General features: G+C 39.6%; 1 protein-coding gene across 4 annotated transcripts in view; it reads right to left on the bottom strand.

Annotated features, from left to right (window-relative positions):
* Window positions 1–27,161, bottom strand: part of schip1 (schwannomin interacting protein 1) — a 1,140,784-nt gene that overhangs the window by 164,126 nt on the left and 949,497 nt on the right. For 3 of the 4 annotated variants that reach the window (XM_034168281.1, XM_034168282.1, XM_034168283.1), the window contains exon 9: window positions 6,252–7,001. In XM_034168281.1, the coding sequence (XP_034024172.1) occupies window positions 6,252–7,001 (750 nt within the window). Of the gene's footprint in view, window positions 1–6,251; window positions 7,002–13,827; window positions 13,978–27,161 lie in introns of those variants that run through there. The other variant, XM_034168284.1, reaches the window with a different exon arrangement.

Genomic DNA, 27,161 nt, shown 5'->3' with positions numbered 1-27,161 from the left:
TAGATGAACAGCCTATAATTTTTTGCACATGCGCATAAGTTTTCCCCTCTCCAATCAACGTTTTAATCAAACTACGCTGTTCTTCTGAACAATGTCTTGAACATCCCATTTTCCTCAGGCTTTCAAAGAGAAAAGCTTGTTCAACAGGTGCTGGCTTCATCCTTAAATAGGGGACACCTGATTCACACCTGTTTGTTCCACAAAATTGACAAACTCACTGACTGAATGCCACACTACTATTATTTTGAACACCCCCTTTTCTACTTTTTTTTTTACTAATAGCCCAATTGTTGTCTTGTTGGATTTGTGAGAATCTACTGAATCTACTGGTACCTTGTTTCCCATGTAGGAAATATACTCAAAACCTGGATTAATCTTTTTAGTCACATAGCACTACTATTATTCTGAACACTACTGTATGTACGTACAGTATACATGTATGTAAAGAGGCAATTTTATGCAGCTGTTGATCAGACATTATGGATTATTCACAGTCAGCTACACTGACAATTGTTTTTTTTTTGTGAAACCAAAGGCTCTGAAGCATGAATATCTCTGTCTCCCTGGACTGGTGCAACATCCCTGTTAGACCCCTGTGCACATGCACACACTTACACAGACTGTCTGGCTGAAAAGTACCGTATGACTAGATGTTTGAATATTTAACAACATTTTAAAAGCACTATTGTGTGTGATGTCCCCTCCTCCCATCCCAGGCATCTGCAAGATATTACAAAATTCGAGAATGAAGGACATCCCAGAACTAACAAAGAGACCAATCCCTTGAACTGGATGACACATCTGTGTGTGGGTAATGGTAGTTTGAGATTAAAAATCACACATTTACCACATTATTTGGAGTGTAAGAATTAACTGATACAAACTGAAAATCAGTTTTAATATAATAGGTATAACATTGTTGATATGCAGACTCCAGAGTTGATCTAAACGCACTATGAACTGGTTCATGGCTTGATTTTAACATTATAAATCAGTTGCGTTTAGCTTGTTTTGCTACTACTTCTGTGTCTTCAATAAAACTTCAACTGAGACAGCACTATGCTGAGACTAGTCAAAGGGACATTTAACTTTGAGAGGTTAAAAACAAAAACTAATATGTCCAATAGTGGTAGACATTATAGCTGATAAATGGACCTGTTTGAGCTTTACATTTGGTTTCTTATGCTATGCTATTTAATGCTATGGTAACACTGGCTGGGTTCATTTCTGGGCTTCTTCTATGGTGTGCTTTCTGCTACTGTATGTGCTGCTGCCCCTTGTGGTGAATCGTGTGTTGCAGTACCCTTGTTTTCATGAACTATTCACCCTATTAGCTGGCAAATCTCGCAAATCTCAGAGAGGTGGCTGCACCGCGAGATGTCACCAACATTGAGAATTGCTGTAAGACGCTCAGATAATGCGCAATTTACCGCTACACACGGACAATGGCATCAACATTGCAAGGAACAAATTTTTTTATGTTGTGCCTAAAACTCTTGTGTATATATTTAGGTTTTCAGATGTTATTGTGTTTGTTTTATGTAAACACACAAGAATCTCAAGCGATTTCACCATTATTTACAATGGGAATTGCCGTGAGCCGTGATCGAGTCCTCTTCATGTCATTGTGGGGGAAAGTGAAGTTTGCTCTTTAATGCCCTGCTTATTGTCCTTTACAACGCTGTTTGTTCCAGAGTAATATATAAGATGCCTGAAATTCAGTTTGTGTTTATGAAGTTCCACGCAGGTTGAACGTAGCAGACACGGAATATTTGGAATAATTATTAAATGTTCAGGGGTCTCATGCATGCAATCGTTTATAAATTGCAAATATTCTTATACACGATCTTATAAATACTGTGTATTTATATTTAAATTCACATAGCATTTTCCATTTTTACTTTCACTTTTGATACTCTGTGTGCTTCTTACCCTGTGTGCTGCTATACAATGCTGCTGGAAACACAATTTCCCTGAGGGAGTCTTCCCATTATCTCATGTAATCTAATAAAGGTTATGAAAGGCATACAAATTTACATTTTGGAAGTATAATGTTCATTTGAAATTGCTGTCATGTGGTTTCTCCATGTTGCTTTGATTGCAGTGCCTCTCTGGTGTGCAAGGGATTATGGGATATCTCAATAGGATGAATGTATCTGAAGGTCAGCAAGGCTACTTTTGACATATTTTAATGTTTCGTGGAAAATTAATATGTACATTAAACATTACATGAAGTGTATCACATTACACTGTATTGCACCAAATGAAATTGCATGATCAAACTGAATATTCCATAATAAAGTTGTATCGTTCCTGAATCATAATGTAGCCCACACATTGACATACATATTTTATGAGGAAGAGACGCACACTCACACACATTAATAAATTTGGATTTGGCCTTCAGGTCCCTTTAACATAGAGAGCTGGTACATATGTGAAGGAAAAACAGTAGGTAACCTTCCCTTTGAAGGTTGACAGCAGGTCATGAGTTCAGTCACATGAGTCATGTGACCCCAAAGGCTTGGTCTGAGAAGATACCATCTTTCCTTCCTCTCATCCCCCCGCCACTGCATTCCTGACATGCTTCTAGAAGATACAGGGGGGCCTTCAGGCCAGACAAAGACACAATACTCACAATGGACCAGCAGCGGCCATTGTCGGTGTGCATTGACACACAGAAGCCAAAACAGCTCCCAGCTCCCTCCCAAGACACACATAAACTCGCTCCTCAGTCTTGAGCTGCCAAACGGAAACAGTGCTTGCTGTGAACAATATTCTCCTGTTCCTCCCTAAATACGCTGAAGCTACTACAGACTCACAGAAAAGCAGAAAACAGCAGCTGTGAATGTAACTTAAGAGAAGTGAGAGTGCAGCCTAAAGTGCTGCGGGTGCAAAGTCACAATACAACACTGACCTCTCCTGGAAGGAACACCACATAACCACAACACAGAACATATCTTCGCTTCAAATAAATAAATAATCAGGTTTCACAGCCTGCATGAATGCCAGGCTAATGCGTGAGATGTAATCTCCTAAATCAGTTTGTTCTCTTTTTAATGCCTCCACACAGGAAGGTACTAAATGCATCAGTTTGTCTGCAGCCTCGTCGTCCCCTCCAGCTGTGCACCTCCAGACTTCCGGGAGCATCGGGTCATATGGCTGAACGTGACATTAGCCGTCTAATTCCCCCTTCTTCTATCCGGCTAACCTAACCATGTATTTCCAGAGGCCGTCTGAAATAAATAACTGCTGGACGACAGCTCGGGGCAAACGCAACAGACAGTGGCGGCTCCAGAGATTATTTTTTTCTTGGTGGGAAAATGATTATTTCATGGTGAAGCAACAATTTGCATTAAATCTGCAAACATGCATTTTAAAGCACATTTCAAGTGGCAACAATTTAAAAACATAAAATACACAAGACAATAGATCAAAAAAAAAAAAAAACATTACCAAATGCATAAAGACACAGACAATTACCCTTCTGACAGCTCACAACAAACAACACAACCAGGACAGTGCCGCTCCTCTTTAGGTGGCACTATTCTCCTTCACTCCTTAGGAATGTTGTACTGCCGTCAGCTTATTTCTCAATTTTAAGCAAAGGGAATAATGAAGCTATACATCTTGTGTTATGCGACTGGCAGAGTGTTGCTCAGATGATCCTAGTGCAGAGCACAAACAATATCTCACAGGTGCTATGGAAACTGGGGCCGTTATAGGACACGTCGAGTGAGAGAATTGTGGTGGTGAGAAAGTGAGGCTGAAAATAAAGCATTTTGAAAGGTAAATGTAAAATTTTGCATGAGGCTATGGATGGTAGTTGTGAAATTCTTTGTGTGTGTTTGTTTATCACATATTACAACAAAAATCTGCCCTATACTTAGTCCTCATGAGATACAAGACAAAATAGGGCTGATAAATCATAAACTTGTCCTATCAATTTTACTGCCCTGGAAACTGTGGCAATAAAATCAGGGTAATACAAATCTTAAAACAAGGCAATATAAAAAAAAGACATTGAAAACAGTGATGCCAACTCCTCAGTAAGAAAAGTAGCTATTGGCTGTCCTTTTCCCCAAATCTTTATTTCAACAAGTACAATAACAAACAGTAAACAAACAAAAGATAAGGCCAGAGAATTATAAATAGAAAGTGATACAAAAGGAAAAAATAAAATAAATTGTACAATAACAAAAGTAAAGGGATTCCTTATAGCGATTGACAGTTTTATGACATTCGGGAGAGTCTATACACTTAATACTGCTTATATTATATTGTTCAAATTCAGTCAGAGGTCCGTGTAAATTAGGAGTCCTTTTCAATACTCTGCATTTATGAATACTGGATTTACAGTATTCATAAAGTACATACAGTATTGAAAGGTTGATATTGTATTCCTAATCTGCACTGTTTTTTTTCCTTTTTATATAGATAAGAGAGAAGAAGCATAACAACAGGCACAGACAGACAAGCGATATAACTAACATACAACATTTTGTGTCAAACAGGCATCATTACAAACAGTTAACATAACAAGAGACATATTATACAATACAGACAATCAGCATGGACAAAGATTGATCCGAGGAGTATGAGGGGATTTATTGTAAACCGTATTTCTTTACTAGGTTTATTGTCTTTTTTGTTTGGTATGTTATTTAAAGTTTTAAGGTCGGTTTCAATTATCCATAGTTTGACAAGGGGTTTAGATTGACTGAATTTAGCGTTGTGTATATGATATTTACCAAGAAAGATATATATATATATGTTTACTAAATATGTATATTTTCATTTTATGTTTAATGGAGGTTATTACATTATGTTTTCCATTTTAATTCTATGACTATTATAAACGAGTAACTCCAGATTAAGCCAAATATCTCTTGTGAACTTACACTCATAGAATAGATGCATCTCTGACTGTTCTTCTTTACCACAAAAGCAGCATTTGACTGTCCTAATAGTCGCCACAAGTTGCTAAATGACATCATTGACTAATTTGCATATTATCTGCATATTATGATGTCATAACAGATGTAGGAAAAAACATTGTTTGAGAGATCATTGAATACATTATCAACCTTTTAATATTATTTGGTAAATTCCATATTCATAGAAGCAGAGTACTGACAAGGAATTTACACAGACTTCTGGCTGAATTTGAACAATATATAAGCAGTATTAAGCTTATAGATTCTCCCAAATGTCATAAAACTGTCACACTGTATAACAATTTTTTAAAAAGTTACAGTTTTGGAAAAAAAACGTGTGTGAGACAAAAAAGCAATTCTTGATTTGTTTGTTTATTTTGCCGTTAAAATTGGCTATCACTCCTCAAAATAAAATAACTTCTCAAAGCCAGGGATCCTCAAAGTCTGGACACTAATTAATCACAGCGCAGTAAACAAGGTACAAGCTAACTGAGTCAAAGTGAAGTTAGCCATTCAATGTGGGAACAGCCGCGGAGGCATGGCGCGTGCGTGTTTGAACGCGGTGAATTGTAGATATCCCTCCGCTCAGTGCTTTGCAGCAGCAGCGGCAGTGGGGAGACCCTCTGCCGCTCGGTGAGAACAGAGACTAGATCTCAGTTGCCAAACCCCATAAAAGTCTCCAGTGATACCAGGAAAAGTCGCTAGATTTGTCGCAAGTCACTTTTGAGAAAATAAGTCCTCAAGAGGGTTTGGAAAGTCGCCAGATTTAGCAAGAAAGTTGCCAAGTTGGCAACACTGAGTGAAAATACCAGGCTTTGTATCATCCTGCTTTTCATCCAATCAATGACACACCCCATTTCGTGTTACCCTGGTGACAAGTACAGGATCCTGATACAGGATCCAGATAATTTCATTCAACCAAGATGTCTGATCAAGGTGAGAGTTTTAGCCTCCCTTGCAGGGAGAATTCTACACCTTGAGTCTCATACTGAAGTTGTGAGACATCAAGAAGTTAGTGAAGAGGACACGCGACTTTATAGAGAGACATAAGAACATTCCATAATTTATATGTCTACATGATTTACCTGTGTTATTCGTACTACATGATTCATGTGTAGGATTATTCTTTATTTTTGTTGTAATATGTGATAAACATGTTATTACGTGCGGGCTGATACAGATACATCGGGGCATGATATGGGACGTGATACATAAACAGACATGTGATAAGGCATACGTATGAAGCCCCACTCTAGAGTCACGTTTGCAACTAGAAAAAGAAGCTCAGTGCTCCACAGAAACGATCACACTTACTGAGGTGTAGTTTGTCCTGCCCATGTTGTGGTTCTGGTTTTGGTTGAGGTTCTGGTTTTCCTGCTCTCTGCACTGCAGCCCAGCCAGGTGTCTTTCCAGAGCTGCCCAGTCCATGGTGGGTAGAGGCTCGTCATCCAAATGCTCCTCCTCACCATACCCACCCATCCGTCCCCCAGTCGCTCCACCGCACCCACCTAAGCCACGGCTCGCGCTGCCACGACTGGAGCTGCGGTGGCTCGTCTTTCGAGTCCCTGTGCCCCCATGTGTTGCCTCAGGGGACTGAAGCGGTTCACTCCTGGGTAAAATCAGGTTGCCATTCTGTTTCAGTTCTTGTGGGATGGCTGAGACGGAGGTGGCAGTGTGACCACCGGGGGTCGAGAGGGGCAGGATGGTCTTCATATCGTGGAACCCTTCAGCCAGGCTGCAGGTGTTTGCGGTCTTCTCGTAGTTTCCTCCAAGCTCCTCCAGACCTACCCCTCCTTCTTCCTGACCAGGGGGCAGTGGGGAAGTATAATCCTCCCCGTACTCGCTCTCCCACTCCTCTATCACCTTCTTCTTATATTCTTGGTAGTCCTCATCCTCCTCATAGTCATCTAAGGTAACCAGGTCCAGGGAGGGGGAGGATTTGTAGTCCTCCAAAGTGGCCAGATCAAGAGAAGGGGAACAAGGTGTAACCTTGTTGGAGTTGGACTCTGAGCTGGAGCGACTGGATGCATCACTCCCCAGGTCCATGCCATCCTCCCGGTAATCCTGCAAGAACAAAAGAAAAGAGAGAAAATGAACAAGTCAGCGAGGGCGACGACAAACAAAACATGAGTTATATCAATGTTGGATCAAGAACAGCGGCGAGAGAGAAGAGAACGAGGAGGAAGAGGAAGAAAGAAGGGGGAAATTAAACAGAGAATGTAGGGAAGTGTGCAGGTCTAGATTTTTCACACCATGTTGTGGTCTGATACCAATAACCACAAAAACCATCTTCCTTTCCTGGCAGAAAACCTTCCTTCCTGAGGGGTTTTTCAGGTTACTGTCTGCTGTCATTCTCAGTCAGTCTGCTTAACAAAATGATGACTGTTCAACCCAAACACCCTTGTGGTTTACGCGCTGAGGCACCATCGCTCTCATGCAACTCTTCTCAAATAATCGTCAACATTCTCCAATGAGTGTGCGCTTGTGCAACACTTGAAGGTGGAGCATGGATGTGTAGGAATAATATCCCACCACCTACTTTTTGGATCTGTACTGCAGAGAAAGCACTTGACTCTGATCTGAATATTTGCTGGGGGTGTTCATCTCTGTCTTCTAAAACAAAATTCTATGTATCTACAGTATATACACGGGTTAAGATGGGATCCAGGAACAATACTTTTGATTTTTCAATGATATGATTCTGTGTGATACGATGCAATCCCAAACAATTCTTGTTTAATGGACACAATTTTCCATGATAAATTAGAGTAAACAAAAGTGGCATTCAAATACATATTTAACTCAAACTATGTATTATAATAATAATAATATGTTCTAGGTCATCTAAAAATTTACATAAATTATTTCCTTGGACATTATTCATCTGGTCACAAAATGCTACCAAAGCTCATTATCATTATTATATTTTTTTTAAATTAAATGTCCCTAAAGTAAATTTTCTTCTGGATCCTGGGTCCAAAATATGTTCTGGATAAAGTCTCAAAATAAAATTCCTTATTTTGTAGGACATTATCCATTTGCTCACCAAATGTACTGAATTTATTGAGCATCATTTTGAACATCACAACAGTCTGAATTAAATGTTATTGCTAAATTCTTCTGAATCTCAGGCCCAGAATATATTCTACCTAGATCTGCTCCAAAACTGAATCACTTATCTTCCAGAATATTATCTATCTGCTCAACAATTTCATTTGTTAATTTTAAGTTATTCAAGCAGGGGTGGTGGCCAAGTGATTAGTGCACTTGGTTTTAGTGCGGAAAGTTCCCAGTTCAAACCCCACCCCTGCCATGTTTCCCTATGTAATGTGGAGATGTGTCAGAAAGGACATCCGGCATAAAAATTTGTGCCAATTCAACATGCAGATCTGCGTTGGACTTGCTGTGATGACCCCAAGTGCAAATGAGAGCAGATGAACAGATGCTACTTTTGAGCTATCCAGCTAAAAGGCAAACAAACAAGCAACCAATCAAACACACCCCAATAAAAAAACAGAGACCTTCTTCAGGTTTTTGCTACTGTGCTGCAGCATACTAGTGCTGCTTCTGCTCACCTTTCGTTCACCACTGGGGGCAGCATCAATCAGAACAGCTAGCACTTAGCTTAGGTTCATGTGTTATACATCATACGGACAAAGTGAGGAATCTTGGTGTAATTTTTGATCCTACTTTGTCCTTTGACCTCCATATCAGGGACATTACGAGGACTGCTTTCTTTCATCTGCGAAATATAGCGAAGATTTGTCCCATCCTGTCTATGGCTGATGCAGAGACTCTGATAAATGCATTTATCTCTTCCAGATTGGACTATTGCAATGCTTTATTTTCGGGTTTACCGAAGTCCAGCATTAGGGGTCTTCAACTGTTTCAAAATGCTGCTGCCAGACTTTTGACATTTTATGTATTTTATGTATTATTTTATGTATTTTATGTATGTTATTATGTATTTCTTATTTTTTATTTATTTTTTATGGATTGCTTTTTATCATGTTTTAATCTTTTAATTCTTTTGTTGTGTTTTTCTGTGTCGTGTGAAGCACCTTGAGGCAATATGGTCATGAAATGGCGCTATATAAATTAATAAATTTGAATGCATAAAATAGATGAAGCCCAGAAGAAGAATATGCTATGTTTTTGTTAGCATAGCATAAATAGCATAGCACAGGTTTCTGGTTCTGAACCAGTGTGACAGCATTCACAAATAGTGAACTGAATGTAAAGCTCAAACAGGTACATTTTCTTTTATATCGCCAACCAATACTGGACATGTGATTTTGTTTTACCTGGAAAATTAAACATTCCTGTGTTCCAGTCTAACAAGACACTTTGAACTTTTACAACAGTTTTGAAGCTGGGCAGTGAAACAGCTTTACACACATAATTTAAAACATTAATTGAGCATTTATGTGTCAAGGTATTTGTGTCTGTTACTGTTAAAATTAATTTTTCATTTATATTCATTAATAGTTTAGTATGTGTGCTTTTTATGAAAACCTCCACAAATCTCCTCCTGACTGGAGCCTCTGTGTACCGAGGGCTTCCTTCCTCCACAGGAACACATACGCCACTTTGTAAAAGTTAATGAAAAGCAAGGAGTATCAAATTTCTCTCAGGGCAAACAGAAATGAAAGACTTGATTCCTACATGATCTGCACTGAGTTCCCCTAAAAAGAAAGTAATTATGAACACTGGTGTTTCACAGCAGACGTGAAGGTAATATTCATGATTATCAATGCTGACAATGGGACAATAATATTTATTAAAACCTTGCACTGAGCCATAAACACCACAGCTGCATGCGCCTCAGCCGCTGACGTCAGAAAATATCTACAATATGTGACTCAGCATCTTGTGGACTAAATATACAAATTGCTGATGTGGTGTAAAGACACAAGCCACTCTGTTCTGCATTTCTCCATTAAATTATGATCTCACTTTGAGCCGCAGCCAAAGAGGACATAAGTGAAGCTGCTGTAGGTGTGAGCGCGACCCAAATACTTCCAGAGAAGCCACTTGAGGCTTTCACAAAAGACAGCTGTTCCAAAGTTCAAATCAAATTATTAGAAAAGTCTGCAGATGTTGCTGAGGATGCTCATGTGTTCCCATCCACCCTATTGACGTTTCAAATCCCACAAAACCTCGGAGAGGTCGCCGCGCCGCGAGATCTCAGTAACATTGAGAACGCATTGAGACGCTCTGATCACGCTGCACTTTAACTGGACACAGACAGTCACCATTAACACTGCAACATAAAACTGTTTTTATATTGTGCCTAAAACTCTCATGGAATATATTCTCTGGGTTTATAGACATTATTGCGTTTGTTGTTATGTAAACATGGGAGAATCACAGGCTGTCTCTCTGTGATTTTCAGTGGGAGCTGCTTGGAGCCACGCTTGCTTCCTGATCATGTCGTTCTGCAGGAAAGTGAAGTTTGCTCTTGTATGTATGTACATACATTTGGAGTACTTGTAATCTGATTGCTTTTGGATTACATTTCAAAGTAATCCTACCCAACCCTGCTAATATATATGTTATATATGTCTGAATTTGATTTGCGTTTATTAAATTCCACCCAGATTAAACGTAGCAGACACGGATTATTTGTTCGAAATTGTTTTAGCAAGTTTTCAGGGTATCATGCAGCAGGTCTCTTATTAACGTGACGAAAAAGCATAAAAAATACATTTTTGTAGTATAATATTAATTTACAACTGTCATCGTGTTGATTCTCTATATGTTGTTTGACTGTAGGCGACTCTCGTGGCACGCAGGGATTATGGGATACGTCAATAGGGCGAATGAGAAGCATCATGTTTGCAATGTCTTAATATTTGTTTTGTTTTTTAAAGGTACATCTGGGTGCTGGTTTAAAAGCATATATGCAAATAATATTTTGTTTTCTGCATTTTTTCTTAAAGATTTATTTTTGCTGAAATGGATTTTCGCTGCTTCATCCATGAAAACCAGGAGCAAGTTGAACCGAAGCCCCGCCCACAGACCCCCATGATTGGTTTGTTCTATTGTGATGCTGCAAATTTAAGTGGTTTGTTCTTATGACACTCAGATTTCAAGCAACAGCAACACATCTCTGGAATAAAACATTTATTCATGTTGTTTTATTTATATTTTGAAGAGCATCCTTACCCTTTATTGATCCAGCACAGGAGGACTGAGAGTAAGTGTCACTCTTTTCTAAATACGTCATGTTCACATTCAAACCTGGAATCTGCGAGAGTCTGAACTGTTGGCCGAGGAACAGCTCCACGGAACTGCTGGGGATTCAGTACCTTGTTCAAGGGCACTACAGTGATGGCAGCATCACTGACCTTCTGGTCACAAGTAACATTCATCTAAGGCTGTGTTACATTACTAGAAGAAGTGACCTGAATCTGATTTTTTCATGTATGAACAAACAAAAACAGATCCCCCCCCCCCCCCCCCATACTGATGTATTGCTAAATTTGATTCAGACTTGACTTGTATCTGATTTTTGACAATTTGACTGCATAAATGTTCATATCAGATCACTTATGGCATGTTCACATTACTGGATTAAGTAACTTGAATCTGGACAGTTCACATTCATGTTTGTATGTGGTGTGCATCCTGTTTGTGTGTGACCTACAAAGATGATATAAGAATCAGTTCTGAATCACAGCTAGAACCACATATGCAAGGGAACCAACTCAAAACCAAAATTGTAGAGTTAAACAAGATAGTGTTAAATTAATTATGACATAAAATGTATGCAGGGATTTTCAAACTATAACGGCTTCAAAGTAATAAAGCAGTTATTTAGTTTGTTTTCATTACCATAAGTTACTGAAAACAAAGGTTTAGATGACAGAAGACTAGTTGCGCATGACTCCTACTACAGATTTTATACCATTCATAGATTCTGTTGTTACCTATGAAAAACTCAAAATACAAGACAATTGGTGACTGCAGCAAGTTTACTTGAATCACTTATACACCACTTACTGACAATCTCTTAATTTGAGTGGTTCTTGGGTCCATTGTTGAGTGTTATTGGGAATGTCAACAGGAGCTACTTTCTAAGTATATCAAAACAGCCAATCTGACTGTGCCATAAGAATTGCGTCTGTCTGTTGTAATTTTATGGTAACAGAATGTATAACAACAGCAAAAATATGGCCATATTTTTTGGTTTCCCATTGAAAATTTACCCTGATTGTAATTCTGCTCAAACTGAATTTCCTTTTTGTTTTAATCAGAGCCATTTAAACAAGAGGCCTATATAAAGATCCATAATGTTGTCATTCCTGCTCTATATAATCTTGACTGGAACATTTCATGTGAAATGTTCACATGAAATGCACCGGACCTTAGAATCAGTTCTTAATCCTGGGATGACAACATATGCAAGTAGTCACGAACAAACAAACAAACAAACAGAGTTGGCCTTTTCTCAATCAATCAGAAAAGATCACATCTGTGCAGCATAAAAAAAACTGATTCAGGTCACTCAACCTTTATGCTAACAGGCAACAGAGGCCAGGCAGGGTGGCTGTGGCAGAGAGGTTAAGTGAACCTCACTCCCCAACGCCAAAGTGCTGTATAGATTTTATCCTGATGGATAGAGTGCTGCCCCCTGTGACCCGAGTGAAAACCAAGGGAGCAGCCGAAGGGTTAGAGTCCTGCCTCCTATCAGATACCATGAGTTTTGAGCTTAGGTGGTGAGATGAAACAATACAGCTCACAAACACTGAACAAATGGAAAGCTGAATAATACATCTTATGTGGATGATCATACTAAACTCTGTGCCACATAAATCAATGAATGAATAAAGAATAATAGGGTTCAGGTCACTTCAGAGGATAATGTGAACGTGCGGTTGCAACTGCTACCTCCAAATTTTCAAAATTAAATTAAATTTTGGAACTGCTCTCTCTCTCTCTCTCTCTGTGTGTGTGTGTGTGTGTGTGTGTGTGTGTGTGTGTGTGTGTGTGTGTGGTGTGTGTTGTGTGTGTGTGTGTGTGTGTTAAAAGGCACATCATCTTAATGGAATGAACCCAGGCACGGAAGAAACAAACAAACTGCAGTACAGTTATAAATAAAACTGGTTAGATGAAGTATTTGTTGTTGTGTGCCTTCTTTTATCGCTCAGTCCGTCATGCTGGCTTTAAGTGCGTTATCGAAAAGAAAGACAAAAAACTGGATTTAGGAGGCGGGTGGACTTCCTGAACGAGGAAGTCCGACTAATGACTCAAACTGATCGCATGTCAGGTCTCGATCCCCGATCGTTTTCTCGACTTCACGGCATCAGTTTAAAAATAAATGATTTAGAGAGACAGAGAGAGAGCATGCACGGTGTGAGCACGGGATCGTCTGTCTGAAGATGATCCTCTGTGGGATAAACACGCGCGCGCACACGCACACACACCGCGCTCGCAGACTGACAGCTGCACCGATCTCCACCCGCATCCAGGCGGCTGTTTGCTGGGGAAGCGTTTAATTTACGTCATAAAGCACCTCCACCCTCCGTCCACGGGGCACCGCCGCAAACCCGCGCCCAGTCTGCGCCCAAGTGCCGCTTGCGCGCAAAATGACACTTTCACGCTCCGTAAACTGTCAAATGAAAGCCGCTTTACTTTTGGAATCGATCGTAAACCTGCAGCTAATGGTGCATCTTCAATCTGCACAGTCATTCGGACTGGACATTCGGACACAGTCATTAGGCCCACGCTCCGGAATGACTGCGTGGGCCTAATGTTCTCGCGCCCAAAAAGTCCCAGGAGGACCGGCATCCGTCCTCCGGCCAGCAACGCCCCCAAAACCACACAGCCCCGTGACGAAAGTAGCCTGGCACGTGACAGATCCGTGCTCCAAAGAGGCCGTACTCACTGTCATCATGTTCGCAGCTTCCCCCGCCGCCGCGTCTCAGGACATGGTAAAGTGCGAGTCCCTGCGCTCACACACGGTCACGGTGACACGGCGCTGGTGCTGCTGTGACTCGGGTGGGTCTGGCTTCAGCACTCCCCGGAGAAAACACAGAGCCGGCGGATAATTCACCACGACCATCGCTCTGCGTGTCCGTGTCCCGGTTGGAAAGCGGTCAGAGGCGCTGCGCTCCCCGCGGCGCACGGACGGACGGACGCGCTCAGCTGGATGCGCTCACTCGCTCCCACGTCACACGGAAAATAAACGCGCTCTGAGTTAAGTGCGTCCTCTTTATACTGTTGCCTTGCGCGCCTCTTTGAGCCATCGGACTGCTTCTATAACTCATGACACACACACGCGCGCGCGCGCGCGCGCGTCTTGAGACTGCTCGTCAGCCTGCACAGGTTCTCCTGAAGCCCAGCCTCCTGCACCCACTGACCTTGTAAACGCCACACAGACGAGGTGCTGAACCACAGGTGAATTATTCAACACTGGTTAACATCATCCTGCTGTTCTCAGTCAGCTTCTGTCAGTGATTTCTATAAAGGTCTCACTGACCGGTAGGTCGTCTTCTCTGCACACAGAAATCCAAGCTGTCATTATAACGATGCGCCCTGCTGACCATATTATACAACATCTCAGCAATCAATAAATCATCTACAGTGGCTTTGCAAAAGTATTCATACCTTTGGTATTAACAATTTTTAAATTTGTTTTATGTCATTTCAAATACAAAAACTTAAAAACTAAAAAAACAAAAAAATAAATAATTTCTAAAATGATCTTCCTTCGACTCAAACTGAATGTAGATCTCTACAACTTTATATGCATTCATTAAAAATATAAAAGCCAAGATGATGGATTGCATAAGTACTCACCCCCCAAAATACCATGTAACTAATCACTTTTATTGCCAGTTTTCTTCAGACAAATCAGGGGATGGATACATGAACATTTCCAAGTCACTGAATATGTCTTGGACTTTATTTACATCAGTTATGAAGGAAATACAAACAGTATGGCACTCTGTGGTAAATCTGTGTGGAGAAGACAGTTCTCAAAAACTGAGTGACTGTACAAGAAGGAGAAGAGTGAGGAAAGCCACCAGAGGACCCAGACAACCCAGAAAAAGTTATAGGCTTCTGTGACTGTGACTGGAGAAATTGTGCACAGTGCATATTTTGCATTTTGTATCACCAGTTATGCAGCTTCATGATGAAGTGGTACAGAGAAGGGTTTTCTTAAAAAGAAGACCTGAAAGTTCAGCTACAATTTGCCAGAAGGTACATCTGAGATGCAAGCCTGGATTTAATGTTTGGTGAAAGAAAACCTTCCTCTGTACCACTTCATCATGAAGCTGTATAACTGGGGATACAAAATGCAAAACATGCACTGTGCACAATTTCGCCAATCACAGCCAGAGAAGCCTATAACTTCTTCTGGGTTGCCTGGGTGTCTTGGTGGCTTTCCTCACTTCTTCTCCTTCTTGCACAGTCATTCAGTTTTTGAGAACTGTCTACTCCATGCAGATTTACCATAGAGTGCCATACTGATTGAATTTCTTTATAACAGATGTAAATAAAGTTCAAGATATATTCATTGACTTGGAGATGTTCATGTATCCATCCTCTGACTTTTTCTGAAGAAAAGTGGCAAATAAAATAGATTATTTACAGGTTTTATACCAAAGGGGCTGATTACTTATGCAACCCATCATCTTGGCTTTTATATTTTAATAAATTTATATCAAGTTATAGAGATTTACTTTCAGTTTGGGTCTAAGGAAAATAATTTTTAGAATTTTTTATTTTTTTGTAGTCTTTTTATTTTGTATTAGAAATGTCATAAACAAATTTAAATTCTTGAAATACCAAGGGTATGAATACTTTTGCAAGCCACTGTATTTGTGAAAGTTGTCATTCACTGACATTAAAGGGTGAGCTAACTTTTTTTTTTAAGTAAAATGTGCTATAAAAACAATGTTGGTCATGAAGCATCTGGTCATTGTTGATTGAATTTGTGAGAAATTCTCATTATCTGCTCATTTATTTGGGAAGGAATGAATGTGAATTACCGAACAGTCATTTTAATCCCGTACTTTCACGATATGCATCAAGGAAGCTCACAATCGCAAACGGTGACAAACTACCGTCTGAGGATCATGGTTGCTCTGACAGCGACCAAGCAATGGGGGTGTCATGTTGTGAAAAAGCAACAGTGAGACTTTTGCAGAACTGTGGCACTTCCAAAAACTTCCAGGGATGTTATGGGACAGCTAGTAATGTTATGGACATCATGGCAGGTTATTTCAAAGTATGTCAAAGGTTAGGTTGCTACAATTTCAATTCAAATTATTACATTTTATATAGCGCCAAATCACACAAAGCTGTCTCAATGTGCTTCACACAAGTAAGGTCTAACTTACCAACTACAGAACACATTTTTGAACATGTTGAAAATTCAGCTGCACTAAAAAATAAAACCATGACACATCTTCGTTGACTGGAACCCATGTACTGAGGCCTGGGTCCTGCACAAAGTACTGTAGGTGGGCAGTGGTCCCCCTGTTGGACCATAACGGTACTGCAATATGGCTGTAAGAGGTCTAAAAAATAAGTAACTAAAAAATTCTGTGATTTTCAATTTTGCAAGAGAGTTTAAAACTATTAAAAATTTGTTTACTTTTTAAAATCAAATCTGAAAAAAATAAACAATGGCCATTAGATTTAAAATTCTATCTAAGTTTTTAAAGACATTTGCACAAGATGTTCAACAATATTGCACATAACTCTGAGCAACTGAATAACTCTGAATAACTCTATTCAATTATGCATTCATCCTGTAGAAGGGGGAGGAGTTATACAGCCTACTGCCACAGGTAGGAAAGACCTCCTGTGGCATTCTGGGGTGCACCTCGGTCTATGGCTGAAGGTGCTTTGACAGGATGTCAGTGTGGCATACAGAGGGTGGGAGGTGTTGTCCCAGATGCTGAGCAGTTTCCTCAACATCCTCCTTTCTGATGCCTCCACCACAGTTCAACCCCCAGGACAGAGCCAGCTTTCCTGATGAGCTGTTGAGTCTGCTCATGTCAGCTGCCTTCAGCCTGCTATAATATATATATATATATATATATATATTATATATTATATATATATATATACATACATACAGTAGAGGTGTTACAATACATCAATTTGTAGCGAACCATACGGTACACACGCAATGATTCGGCACATGGAATACATGGTACACAGTCCAACACTGTACAGTAGGAAGTTATACGCACAGCATAATGTGTGGAACCAAAGTTCACACAACACATGTTTCCACCCATGACAATTTAGCAGACGGCAAGCCCGAGCTTAGCACATGAGCACATGTACTGATTGGAGTCAGATGGGTCCCAGTCACACATAAGTAGTACAGAGGAGTTAGTTGACCTGGCCTGCTCTTTTAAATCTCGCACGTGTGGGAAAACATTGGATGCCCATGATCAGCGAGGTGAGATCGAGTGGTGGTTCTCGCACGAAGATGTGCCGATGGCACCACCCAGATGTAGCTATCAATGGATTGAGGCTAATGAAATAAATGTGGAATGCAACTTCTTATCCCAGCTGCTTTTAAGCAGGCTTTAGATGCAAATACAGACCGGGCAAAAAAAAAAGTTTCAGAACTCTTACCGGCTATTTTCTTTTTCCAGAATCTACACTCCAGTTTCCTCACATAGTGAAAAACATGCTTATTTAGGGTTTGCCCCTGACCAAGGCAGTGTCCTTACATCTGGAGTTGATCCCCAGGCGCTGCATTGTGGCTGCACAGCTGCACCTAGTGGTTGGATTGTATGCATGTACAATGACAATAAAGCTTCTTCTTCTTCTTCTATGATTTTTTACATTTACAACATACTGTATATTGCTGGTGATATTATTAATTTACAATCTGGATTACTCAGAAATTAGTGGTGCTCATACTGTAACTGTCTTCAACATCTGCTGTCAGAGTGCACGCACACGCACACACAGACAAAGAGAAGATGCAAGATTCATGTGCAACATCAGCGTCAACAAACCAGTGCAAACTTCCCAAGCTAATGCAGGGTTAATCATATACACAGAGCTGGCCACATTTCTTCAGTTGTTGTACTACCAGTGTGCTGACGATTACAAAGTAGGTTGCTTGCATTATCTCATTGCTATTTTGAGAGCAAGGTGGAGTTTTATAACTCCCTTGCCAGCTGCCTGGTTCACTCTCATTCATTCTTTCCTAAACATATAGTTTAAAAATGGGATTTATGACGTACAAAACCATCATTAAAGGTGAGTAGAGCACTCAGATGCATGTGACTAATATGTATATGATTAATGTTGCAAGAACTGAATCAAAAGATCATCAGAGACATTCTATATGATGTAATTACATAGAATCAGATCCATACGACAGGTTGTGGTTTGGATTTTGACTATTTAGGTTGGCCAGAGAGTGAAAGCTGCTCTGAAGTGTCTCCTAGACCAAACACCTTGTCTCACCATAAGAAGTGGTCTTGGTCCAGATCCAATTGTAATAGTTTGTTTACAGTGTGAAAGCTTTTTGGGGGATGATTTGGGCTTTCAGACCAATTACAGGCCATGTAAGATCAGGTCCGACAGCATTAGTTGTGATGCTTCTCTGCATCCACCACCCTATGGAATCAACCTGGGTTCTGGTTGGCAATCACCCAAGCAAACACATTTCGTCTTCTGTCTGCCTCAGCCAGGTGATATGTGGACATCTCCTTGGCTTTTTTCACCTGCTAGGGTCCTCGGCAGCATGTGAATGCTGGATCATGCTTGGTAAGGCGCACCACATGGCAGCAGTATCATAGCTGATGTTTCCTTACAATGCAAGATGTACACCTCATTTGCGTCTCCCTAACTTGCCACTCATTTAGCACAAAGTCATTGCAGTGATACCCGAGGATTCTCCAGAGAGTTATAGTACCAAACATCCAGTCTTCACCTTAGGTAACTGGTTAGAATCCAAATTTCGCATCCATACTGTAAGACTGGAAGCAGCAGGACCGTGAGGACTTGGACTTTCATTCCAATGCAAAAAATGCTGGCATCGCCAAACCCTTCTGTCCAGCAATTTTTTGACTGCATAAGGTCTTCTCAGTGTCAATGCCAACACAAGTGAATGTCTCATTAAATGTGACAATTCACAGACCATACATGTCAGATGACTGAGTCCAGGGAGTCATTAAAAGCTTCAATGTTGCTCTTTATTCATAACAATCACAATATTACAGTCCAATTCCTCACCTAACTCCTGAACTGTTGCAGTCGGGGCACTTTTAGATGATTTAGCCTGCATATGCTGACGTAAAAAAAATACAGCAAATACACTGGTGTACATTTAATAAGTTATGGGTAGGTTTTAGAGCATGTTAAAGCAAGCTGGTATATGGCGTAGTATGGCAAGGCTATCGAAAAGTTTTGGGCATGCACAATATTTTCAACGCATGCCAGAGTACGGCTTATACGCCCTGCATACGCCGACCATTTTACCTTCCTCTGGAGTTTACTGAAGTCTTGCTAACTGCTGTTTACATTCCACCAGATGCTAATGCTAGCTTGGTCCTCGGACGCCTACATAGCAATATTAGCCTACAGCCAAACCAACATTTAGAGGCGGTGCACATTACCGTGGGGGATTTTAATCATGTAGAATTAAAATCAGTGCTCCCCAGACTTTATCAACATCTCAAATGTGCCACAAGATGAGCATATACACTGGACAGTTTACATCAATATTAAGCAAGTCTACAGGTTCAGACCTGCACCACACAGGGGCAAGTCAGACCACATCTCCCTGCAACTCATCCCTGCATATACCCCCCTCCGGAAATCCACTCCCACCACCACAAAGACAGTCAAAACATGGTCAGATGGTGCTTCTCAGTAGCTGCAGGACTGCTTCAACAGCACCGATTGGGACATCTTTGAGGATGAGGACCTGGATGTATTTACGGTCACGGTACTGTGTTACATTAAGAACTGTGTAGATACGGTCACAGTGGAGAAATGCATCCAGGTCTACTCCAATCCGAAACCCTGGATGAGCAGGGAGGTGAAACAGCTACTGAAGGAGAGAAACTTCACCTTCAAAGCCTGTGTTAGGGCTCTCTACAGCACAGCCCGTGCCAACCTGAAGAGAGGCATCAGGACAGGAAGGCCAAGGAGGATTTCAGGAGGAGGATCAATGACCGCATGGCCAGCAACAACAGAAGGCAAGGCATGGATGGTGATCCAGCAAAACTACAAACTCTACAACTACAAACCCGACATCAGAGCTGCTGAAGGTGACTGACGGAGACTAGAAGGAGAGAGCATATTTCACACATATTGGCCTCTCTTCATTGGCTTCCTGTTAATTCTAGAATAGAATTTAAAATTCTTCTTCTTACTTATAAGGTTTTGAATAATCAGGTCCCATCTTATCTTAGGGACCTCATAGTACCATATCATCCAATAGAGCCTTCGCTCTCAGACTGCAGGCTTACTTGTAGTTCCTAGGAAAATAAATAATACAAATAAATAGAAAGTAATGGCAATGTACTAATAACGTAAAATTAATGTGCTTTATAAAATTAATTATTTTAGTTATTTGTCTATATATTTTTAGCTTTATTAGCTTTTTCTTTAATGGATTTATTTTTTGGATTCATATTGCTTTACATAGCCACATTATTTTTTATTTTATTTATAAGAACATTTCTTTTTCAAATTTTATTATCCTTTTCTTTCTTAGATCAATTTTTGATTAATATTGATTTATAAAGCAGCATTATACTTATTTTATTTATTTTCTTATATTTGCACTTTTATTTGCTTTTTCTTATACATTCATTTTTGTAATTTGGCACTATCACTACTCCACACAGAAGGGCAATTTGACTACACTTTGAGTACTTCTACTTTTTGTTCACATTTTGGCTGATATTACTTGCATACATGAACTCTCATAAGGTTTTGAGTGCAGTACTGTAGAGGAGTATTTTCACAATGTGGTATTAGTACTTCTACTGAAGTAAAGGATCGAAATACTTTGTGCACCACTGTCCGCAAGTTACCAAAGTATCAAATCAAAATACTCTACTAAAAAAATACTACCTAAAATTATTTAACAATATATCATGTAATTAAATGAAGCATGTCAACGCTCCTAAATGAATTTAGGGTTGAACCAGATTCAGTAACTAGTCCTCTATGCTTTTTTTGCAGGATACAACGAAAGAAGCACTGGCCTCAGTCACAGTTGGGGTGCTGATTGTGATGGAAGATGCTCAGCAGCAGGGTCCAAACGCAGTGCACCTCCAGCCCATCTCCACTGCCATCATACTTGAGGGAGGTACTGTCATGGACAATGTCAGAGACTTTCCCCAGGCAGTCTGCCTTCTGTTTGGGTTTATGTATGCCCTTCACTTAGCTTACCCAAAATCCATGGAAAACACATTCAGATTCATTCAAGCAGTCATGCTTGGATTGGGAAACAAAACCCTCCCTCCAAAACTGATCACTTTGCAGAACAAACTAATGGTGTAGGCCAGTTGAAATTGCTGAGTACACAGACTTTGCAGGTTTTGTGGAAAAAAAAAACAAAAAAAAAAACATGGTCACTTGTTAAATGTTCCAGGCAAAATGTGTAATGTTCTAATGTAACACTTTGATAGTGTTTGTAAGATGATGATGATTTGTTGATTGACAGTTAAGTGTTTGTAGGACAGTGATGTATTTGTTAATTTTATCACTGCTGTGCACTTTACAACATGAAAACATGTTGATTATAGTTCTATCTGTTCTAATGTAACACTTTGATAGTGTTTGTAGGACAGTGATGTATTTAATGTTAATTTTATCACTGCTCTGCACTTTACAGCATGAAAACATGTTGATTATAGTTCCAGGTAGATAGAAAGACATTTAGTCAAAAAGAAGAGAAGTGGGGAGGTAGGAAGGAAAAGAGGCAGTTACGGATAGAGGAAGGAAAAGAGGTAGTTATGGATAGAGGAAGGAAGGGAAAGAGGTAGGTGCTTGCAGAGGCAGAGAGTAAGGAAGGTAGGTAGGATGGTAGGAAGGAAGTGATGGAGGAAGAAGGAAGGTAGATGGTAGGTGTGGAGGGAAGGATGCATTTACTGAAGGGACAGTTTTTTTTCCTTCATTTGTTTTTTCTTTCCACAAAAGTGGAACACGTTTTCAGAGCCATAAATGCACCGTTGAGCATTTAAAATAAATGTTAATGGCACTAAGTTACTGAGTGTTTTCCATTAATTGTGTTTTTGGGGCTCATTACAGTTAGATAATGTGTTTTTTAATAACATAGCATTTGTCATCATTTCTATTGTAGAATTCTTGTTGGTAAAGAAAATTAAGATACAATTGACCTGAATGAGTAAAACTAAAGAGAATTAAGCTTTCACAATACATGAATAATAAATTGTGTTTACTAAAATAGATAAATAAATAAAATGTTTTCTGAACTCTGTTGATTTGAGTACTGCAAACTCAGAATAAATAAGTTACTGTAATCTAATTTATTTAAGTTTATTTGAGCTTTGCAAACTCAAAATATATAAGTTACTTTAATCTAATTTATTTAAGTTAATTTGAGTACTGCACAATCAAAATAAATAAGTTACTATAATATTTATTTAAGTTTATTTGAGTACAGAGAACTAACAAAAATTAGTTAATCAAATCAAATGTATCTAACTTAACATAAATGAATTTTTTAAGGCAACGACTTTGCATATTTTTTTTAAGTAAAGTCAACTTATTAATTTTACAGTGTGGGTGAGCCTTTGCCATTCTGGTTATTCTTCTATCCATTTTTATGGTTGTTTTACGTTTTCTTCTACGCATCTCTGGGTTTTTTTTTGTCCATTTTAAAGCATTGGAGATCATTGTAGATGAACAGCCTATAATTTTTTGCACATGCGCATAAGTTTTCCCCTCCAATCAACGTTTTAATCAAACTACGCTGTTCTTCTGAACAATGTCTTGAACATCCCATTTTCCTCAGGCTTTCAAAGAGAAAAGCTTGTTCAACAGGTGCTGGCTTCATCCTTAAATAGGGGACACCTGATTCACACCTGTTTGTTCCACAAAATTGACAAACTCACTGACTGAATGCCACACTACTATTATTTGAACACCCCCTTTTCTACTTTTTTTTTTACTAATAGCCCAATTGTTGTCTTGTTGGATTTGTGAGAATCTACTGAATCTACTGGTACCTTGTTTCCCATGTAGGAAATATACTCAAAACCTGGATTAATCTTTTTAGTCACATAGCACTACTATTATTCTGAACACTACTGTATGTACGTACAGTATACATGTATGTAAAGAGGCAATTTTATGCAGCTGTTGATCAGACATTATGGATTATTCACAGTCAGCTACACTGACAATTGTTTTTTTTTGTGAAACCAAAGGCTCTGAAGCATGAATATCTCTGTCTCCCTGGACTGGTGCAACATCCCTGTTAGACCCCTGTGCACATGCACACACTTACACAGACTGTCTGGCTGAAAAGTACCGTATGACTAGATGTTTGAATATTTAACAACATTTTAAAAGCACTATTGTGTGTGATGTCCCCTCCTCCCATCCCAGGCATCTGCAAGATATTACAAAATTCGAGAATGAAGGACATCCCAGAACTAACAAAGAGACCAATCCCTTGAACTGGATGACACATCTGTGTGTGGGTAATGGGTAGTTTGAGATTAAAAATCACACATTTACCACATTATTTGGAGTGTAAGAATTAACTGATACAAACTGAAAATCAGTTTTAATATAATAGGTATAACATTGTTGATATGCAGACTCCAGAGTTGATCTAAACGCACTATGAACTGGTTCATGGCTTGATTTTAACATTATAAATCAGTTGCGTTTAGCTTGTTTTGCTACTACTTCTGTGTCTTCAATAAAACTTCAAAGGCTGAGACAGCACTATGCTGAGACTAGTCAAAGGGACATTTAACTTTGAGAGGTTAAAAACAAAAACTAATATGTCCAATAGTGGTAGACATTATAGCTGATAAATGGACCTGTTTGAGCTTTACATTTGGTTTCTTATGCTATGCTATTTAATGCTATGGTAACACTGGCTGGGTTCATTTCTGGGCTTCTTCTATGGTGTGCTTTCTGCTACTGTATGTGCTGCTGCCCCTTGTGGTGAATCGTGTGTTGCAGTACCCTTGTTTTCATGAACTATTCACCCTATTGAGGCTGCAAATCTCGCAAAATCTCAGAGAGGTGGCTGCACCGCGAGATGTCACCAACATTGAGAATTGCTGTAAGACGCTCAGATAATGCTGCAATTTAACCGCTACACACGGACAATGGCATCAACATTGCAAGGAACAAATTTTTTTTATGTTGTGCCTAAAACTCTTGTGTATATATATTTAGGTTTTCAGATGTTATTGTGTTTGTTTTATGTAAACACACAAGAATCTCAAGCGATTTCACCATTATTTACAATGGGAATTGCCGTGAGCCGTGATCGAGTCCTCTTCATGTCATTGTGGGGGAAAGTGAAGTTTGCTCTTTAATGCCCTGCTTATTGTCCTTTACAACGCTGTTTGTTCCAGAGTAATATATATAAGATGCCTGAAATTCAGTTTGTGTTTATGAAGTTCCACGCAGGTTGAACGTAGCAGACACGGAATATTTGGAATAATTATTAAATGTTCAGGGGTCTCATGCATGCAATCGTTTATAAATTGCAAATATTCTTATACACGATCTTATAAATACTGTGTATTTATATTTAAATTCACATAGCATTTTCCATTTTTACTTTCACTTTTGATACTCTGTGTGCTTCTTACCCTGTGTGCTGCTATACAATGCTGCTGGAAACACAATTTCCCTGAGGGAGTCTTCCCATTATCTCATGTAATCTAATAAAGGTTATGAAAGGCATACAAATTTACATTTTGGAAGTATAATGTTCATTTGAAATTGCTGTCATGTGGTTTCTCCATGTTGCTTTGATTGCAGTGCCTCTCTGGTGTGCAAGGGATTATGGGATATCTCAATAGGATGTGTATCTGAAGGTCAGCAAGGCTACTTTTGACATATTTTAATGTTTCGTGGAAAATTAATATGTACATTAAACATTACATGAAGTGTATCACATTACACTGTATTGCACCAAATGAAATTGCATGATCAAACTGAATATTCCATAATAAAGTTGTATCGTTCCTGAATCATAATGTAGCCCACACATTGACATACATATTTATGAGGAAGAGACGCACACTCACACACATTAATAAATTTGGATTTGGCCTTCAGGTCCCTTTAACATAGAGAGCTGGTACATATGTGAAGGAAAAACAGTAGGTAACCTTCCCTTTGAAGGTTGACAGCAGGTCATGAGTTCAGTCACATGAGTCATGTGACCCCAAAGGCTTGGTCTGAGAAGATACCATCTTTCCTTCCTCTCATCCCCCCGCCACTGCATTCCTGACATGCTTCTAGAAGATACAGGGGGGCCTTCAGGCCAGACAAAGACACAATACTCACAATGGGCCAGCAGCGGCCATTGTCGGTGTGCATTGACACACAGAAGCCAAAACAGCTCCCAGCTCCCTCCCAAGACACACATAAACTCGCTCCTCAGTCTTGAGCTGCCAAACGGAAACAGTGCTTGCTGTGAACATATTCTCCTGTTCCTCCCTAAATACGCTGAAGCTACTACAGACTCACAGAAAAGCAGAAAACAGCAGCTGTGAATGTAACTTAAGAGAAGTGAGAGTGCAGCCTAAAGTGCTGCGGGTGCAAAGTCACAATACAACACTGACCTCTCCTGGAAGGAACACCACATAACCACAACACAGAACATATCTTCGCTTCAAATAAATAAATAAATCAGGTTTCACAGCCTGCATGAATGCCAGGCTAATGCGTGAGATGTAATCTCCTAAATCAGTTTGTTCTCTTTTTAATGCCTCCACACAGGAAGGTACTAAATGCATCAGTTTGTCTGCAGCCTCGTCGTCCCCTCCAGCTGTGCACCTCCAGACTTCCGGGAGCATCGGGTCATATGGCTGAACGTGACATTAGCCGTCTAATTCCCCCTTCTTCTATCCGGCTAACCTAACCATGTATTTCCAGAGGCCGTCTGAAATAAATAACTGCTGGACGACAGCTCGGGGCAAACGCAACAGACAGTGGCGGCTCCAGAGATTATTTTTTTCTTGGTGGGAAAATGATTATTTCATGGTGAAGCAACAATTTGCATTAAATCTGCAAACATGCATTTTAAAGCACATTTTCAAGTGGCAACAATTAAAAACATAAAATACACAAGACAATAGATCAAAAAAAAAAAAACAAACATTACCAAATGCATAAAGACACAGACAATTACCCTTCTGACAGCTCACAACAAACAAACACAACCAGGACAGTGCCGCTCCTCTTTAGGTGGCACTATTCTCCTTCACTCCTTAGGAATGTTGTACTGCCGTCAGCTTATTTCTCAATTTTAAGCAAAGGAATAATGAAGCTATACATCTTGTGTTATGCGACTGGCAGAGTGTTGCTCAGATGATCCTAGTGGCAGAGCACAAACAATATCTCACAGGTGCTATGGAAATGGGGCCGTTATAGGACACGTCGAGTGAGAGAATTGTGGTGGTGAGAAAGTGAGGCTGAAATAAAGCATTTTGAAAGGTAAATGTAAAATTTTGCATGAGGCTATGGATGGTAGTTGTGGAAATTCTTTGTGTGTGGTTTGTTTATCACATATTACAACAAAAATCTGCCCTATACTTAGTCCTCATGAGATACAAGACAAAATAGGGCTGATAAATCATAAACTTGTCCTATCAATTTTACTGCCCTGGAAACTGTGGCAATAAAATCAGGGTAATACAAATCTTAAAACAAGGCAATATAAAAAAAAGACATTTGAAAACAGTGATGCCAACTCCCTCAGTAAGAAAAGTAGCTATTGGCTGTCCTTTTCCCCAAATCTTTATTTCACAAGTACAATAACAAACAGTAAACAAACAAAAGATAAGGCCGAGAATTATAAATAGAAAGTGATACAAAAGGAAAAAAATAAAATAAACTTGTACACTAACAAAAGTAAAGGGATTCCTTATAGCGATTGACAGTTTTATGACATTCGGGAGAGTCTATACACTTAATTACTGCTTATATTATATTGTTCAAATTCAGTCAGAGGTCCGTGTAAATTAGGAGTCCTTTTCAATACTCTGCATTTATGAA

The sequence above is a fragment of the Thalassophryne amazonica genome, chromosome 4 (genome assembly GCF_902500255.1).
Source record: "Thalassophryne amazonica chromosome 4, fThaAma1.1, whole genome shotgun sequence".
Lineage (NCBI taxonomy): Eukaryota > Metazoa > Chordata > Actinopteri > Batrachoidiformes > Batrachoididae > Thalassophryne > Thalassophryne amazonica.
Note: the sequence above shows the minus strand (reverse complement) of the source record. Positions and strands in the feature narration are given on the sequence as shown.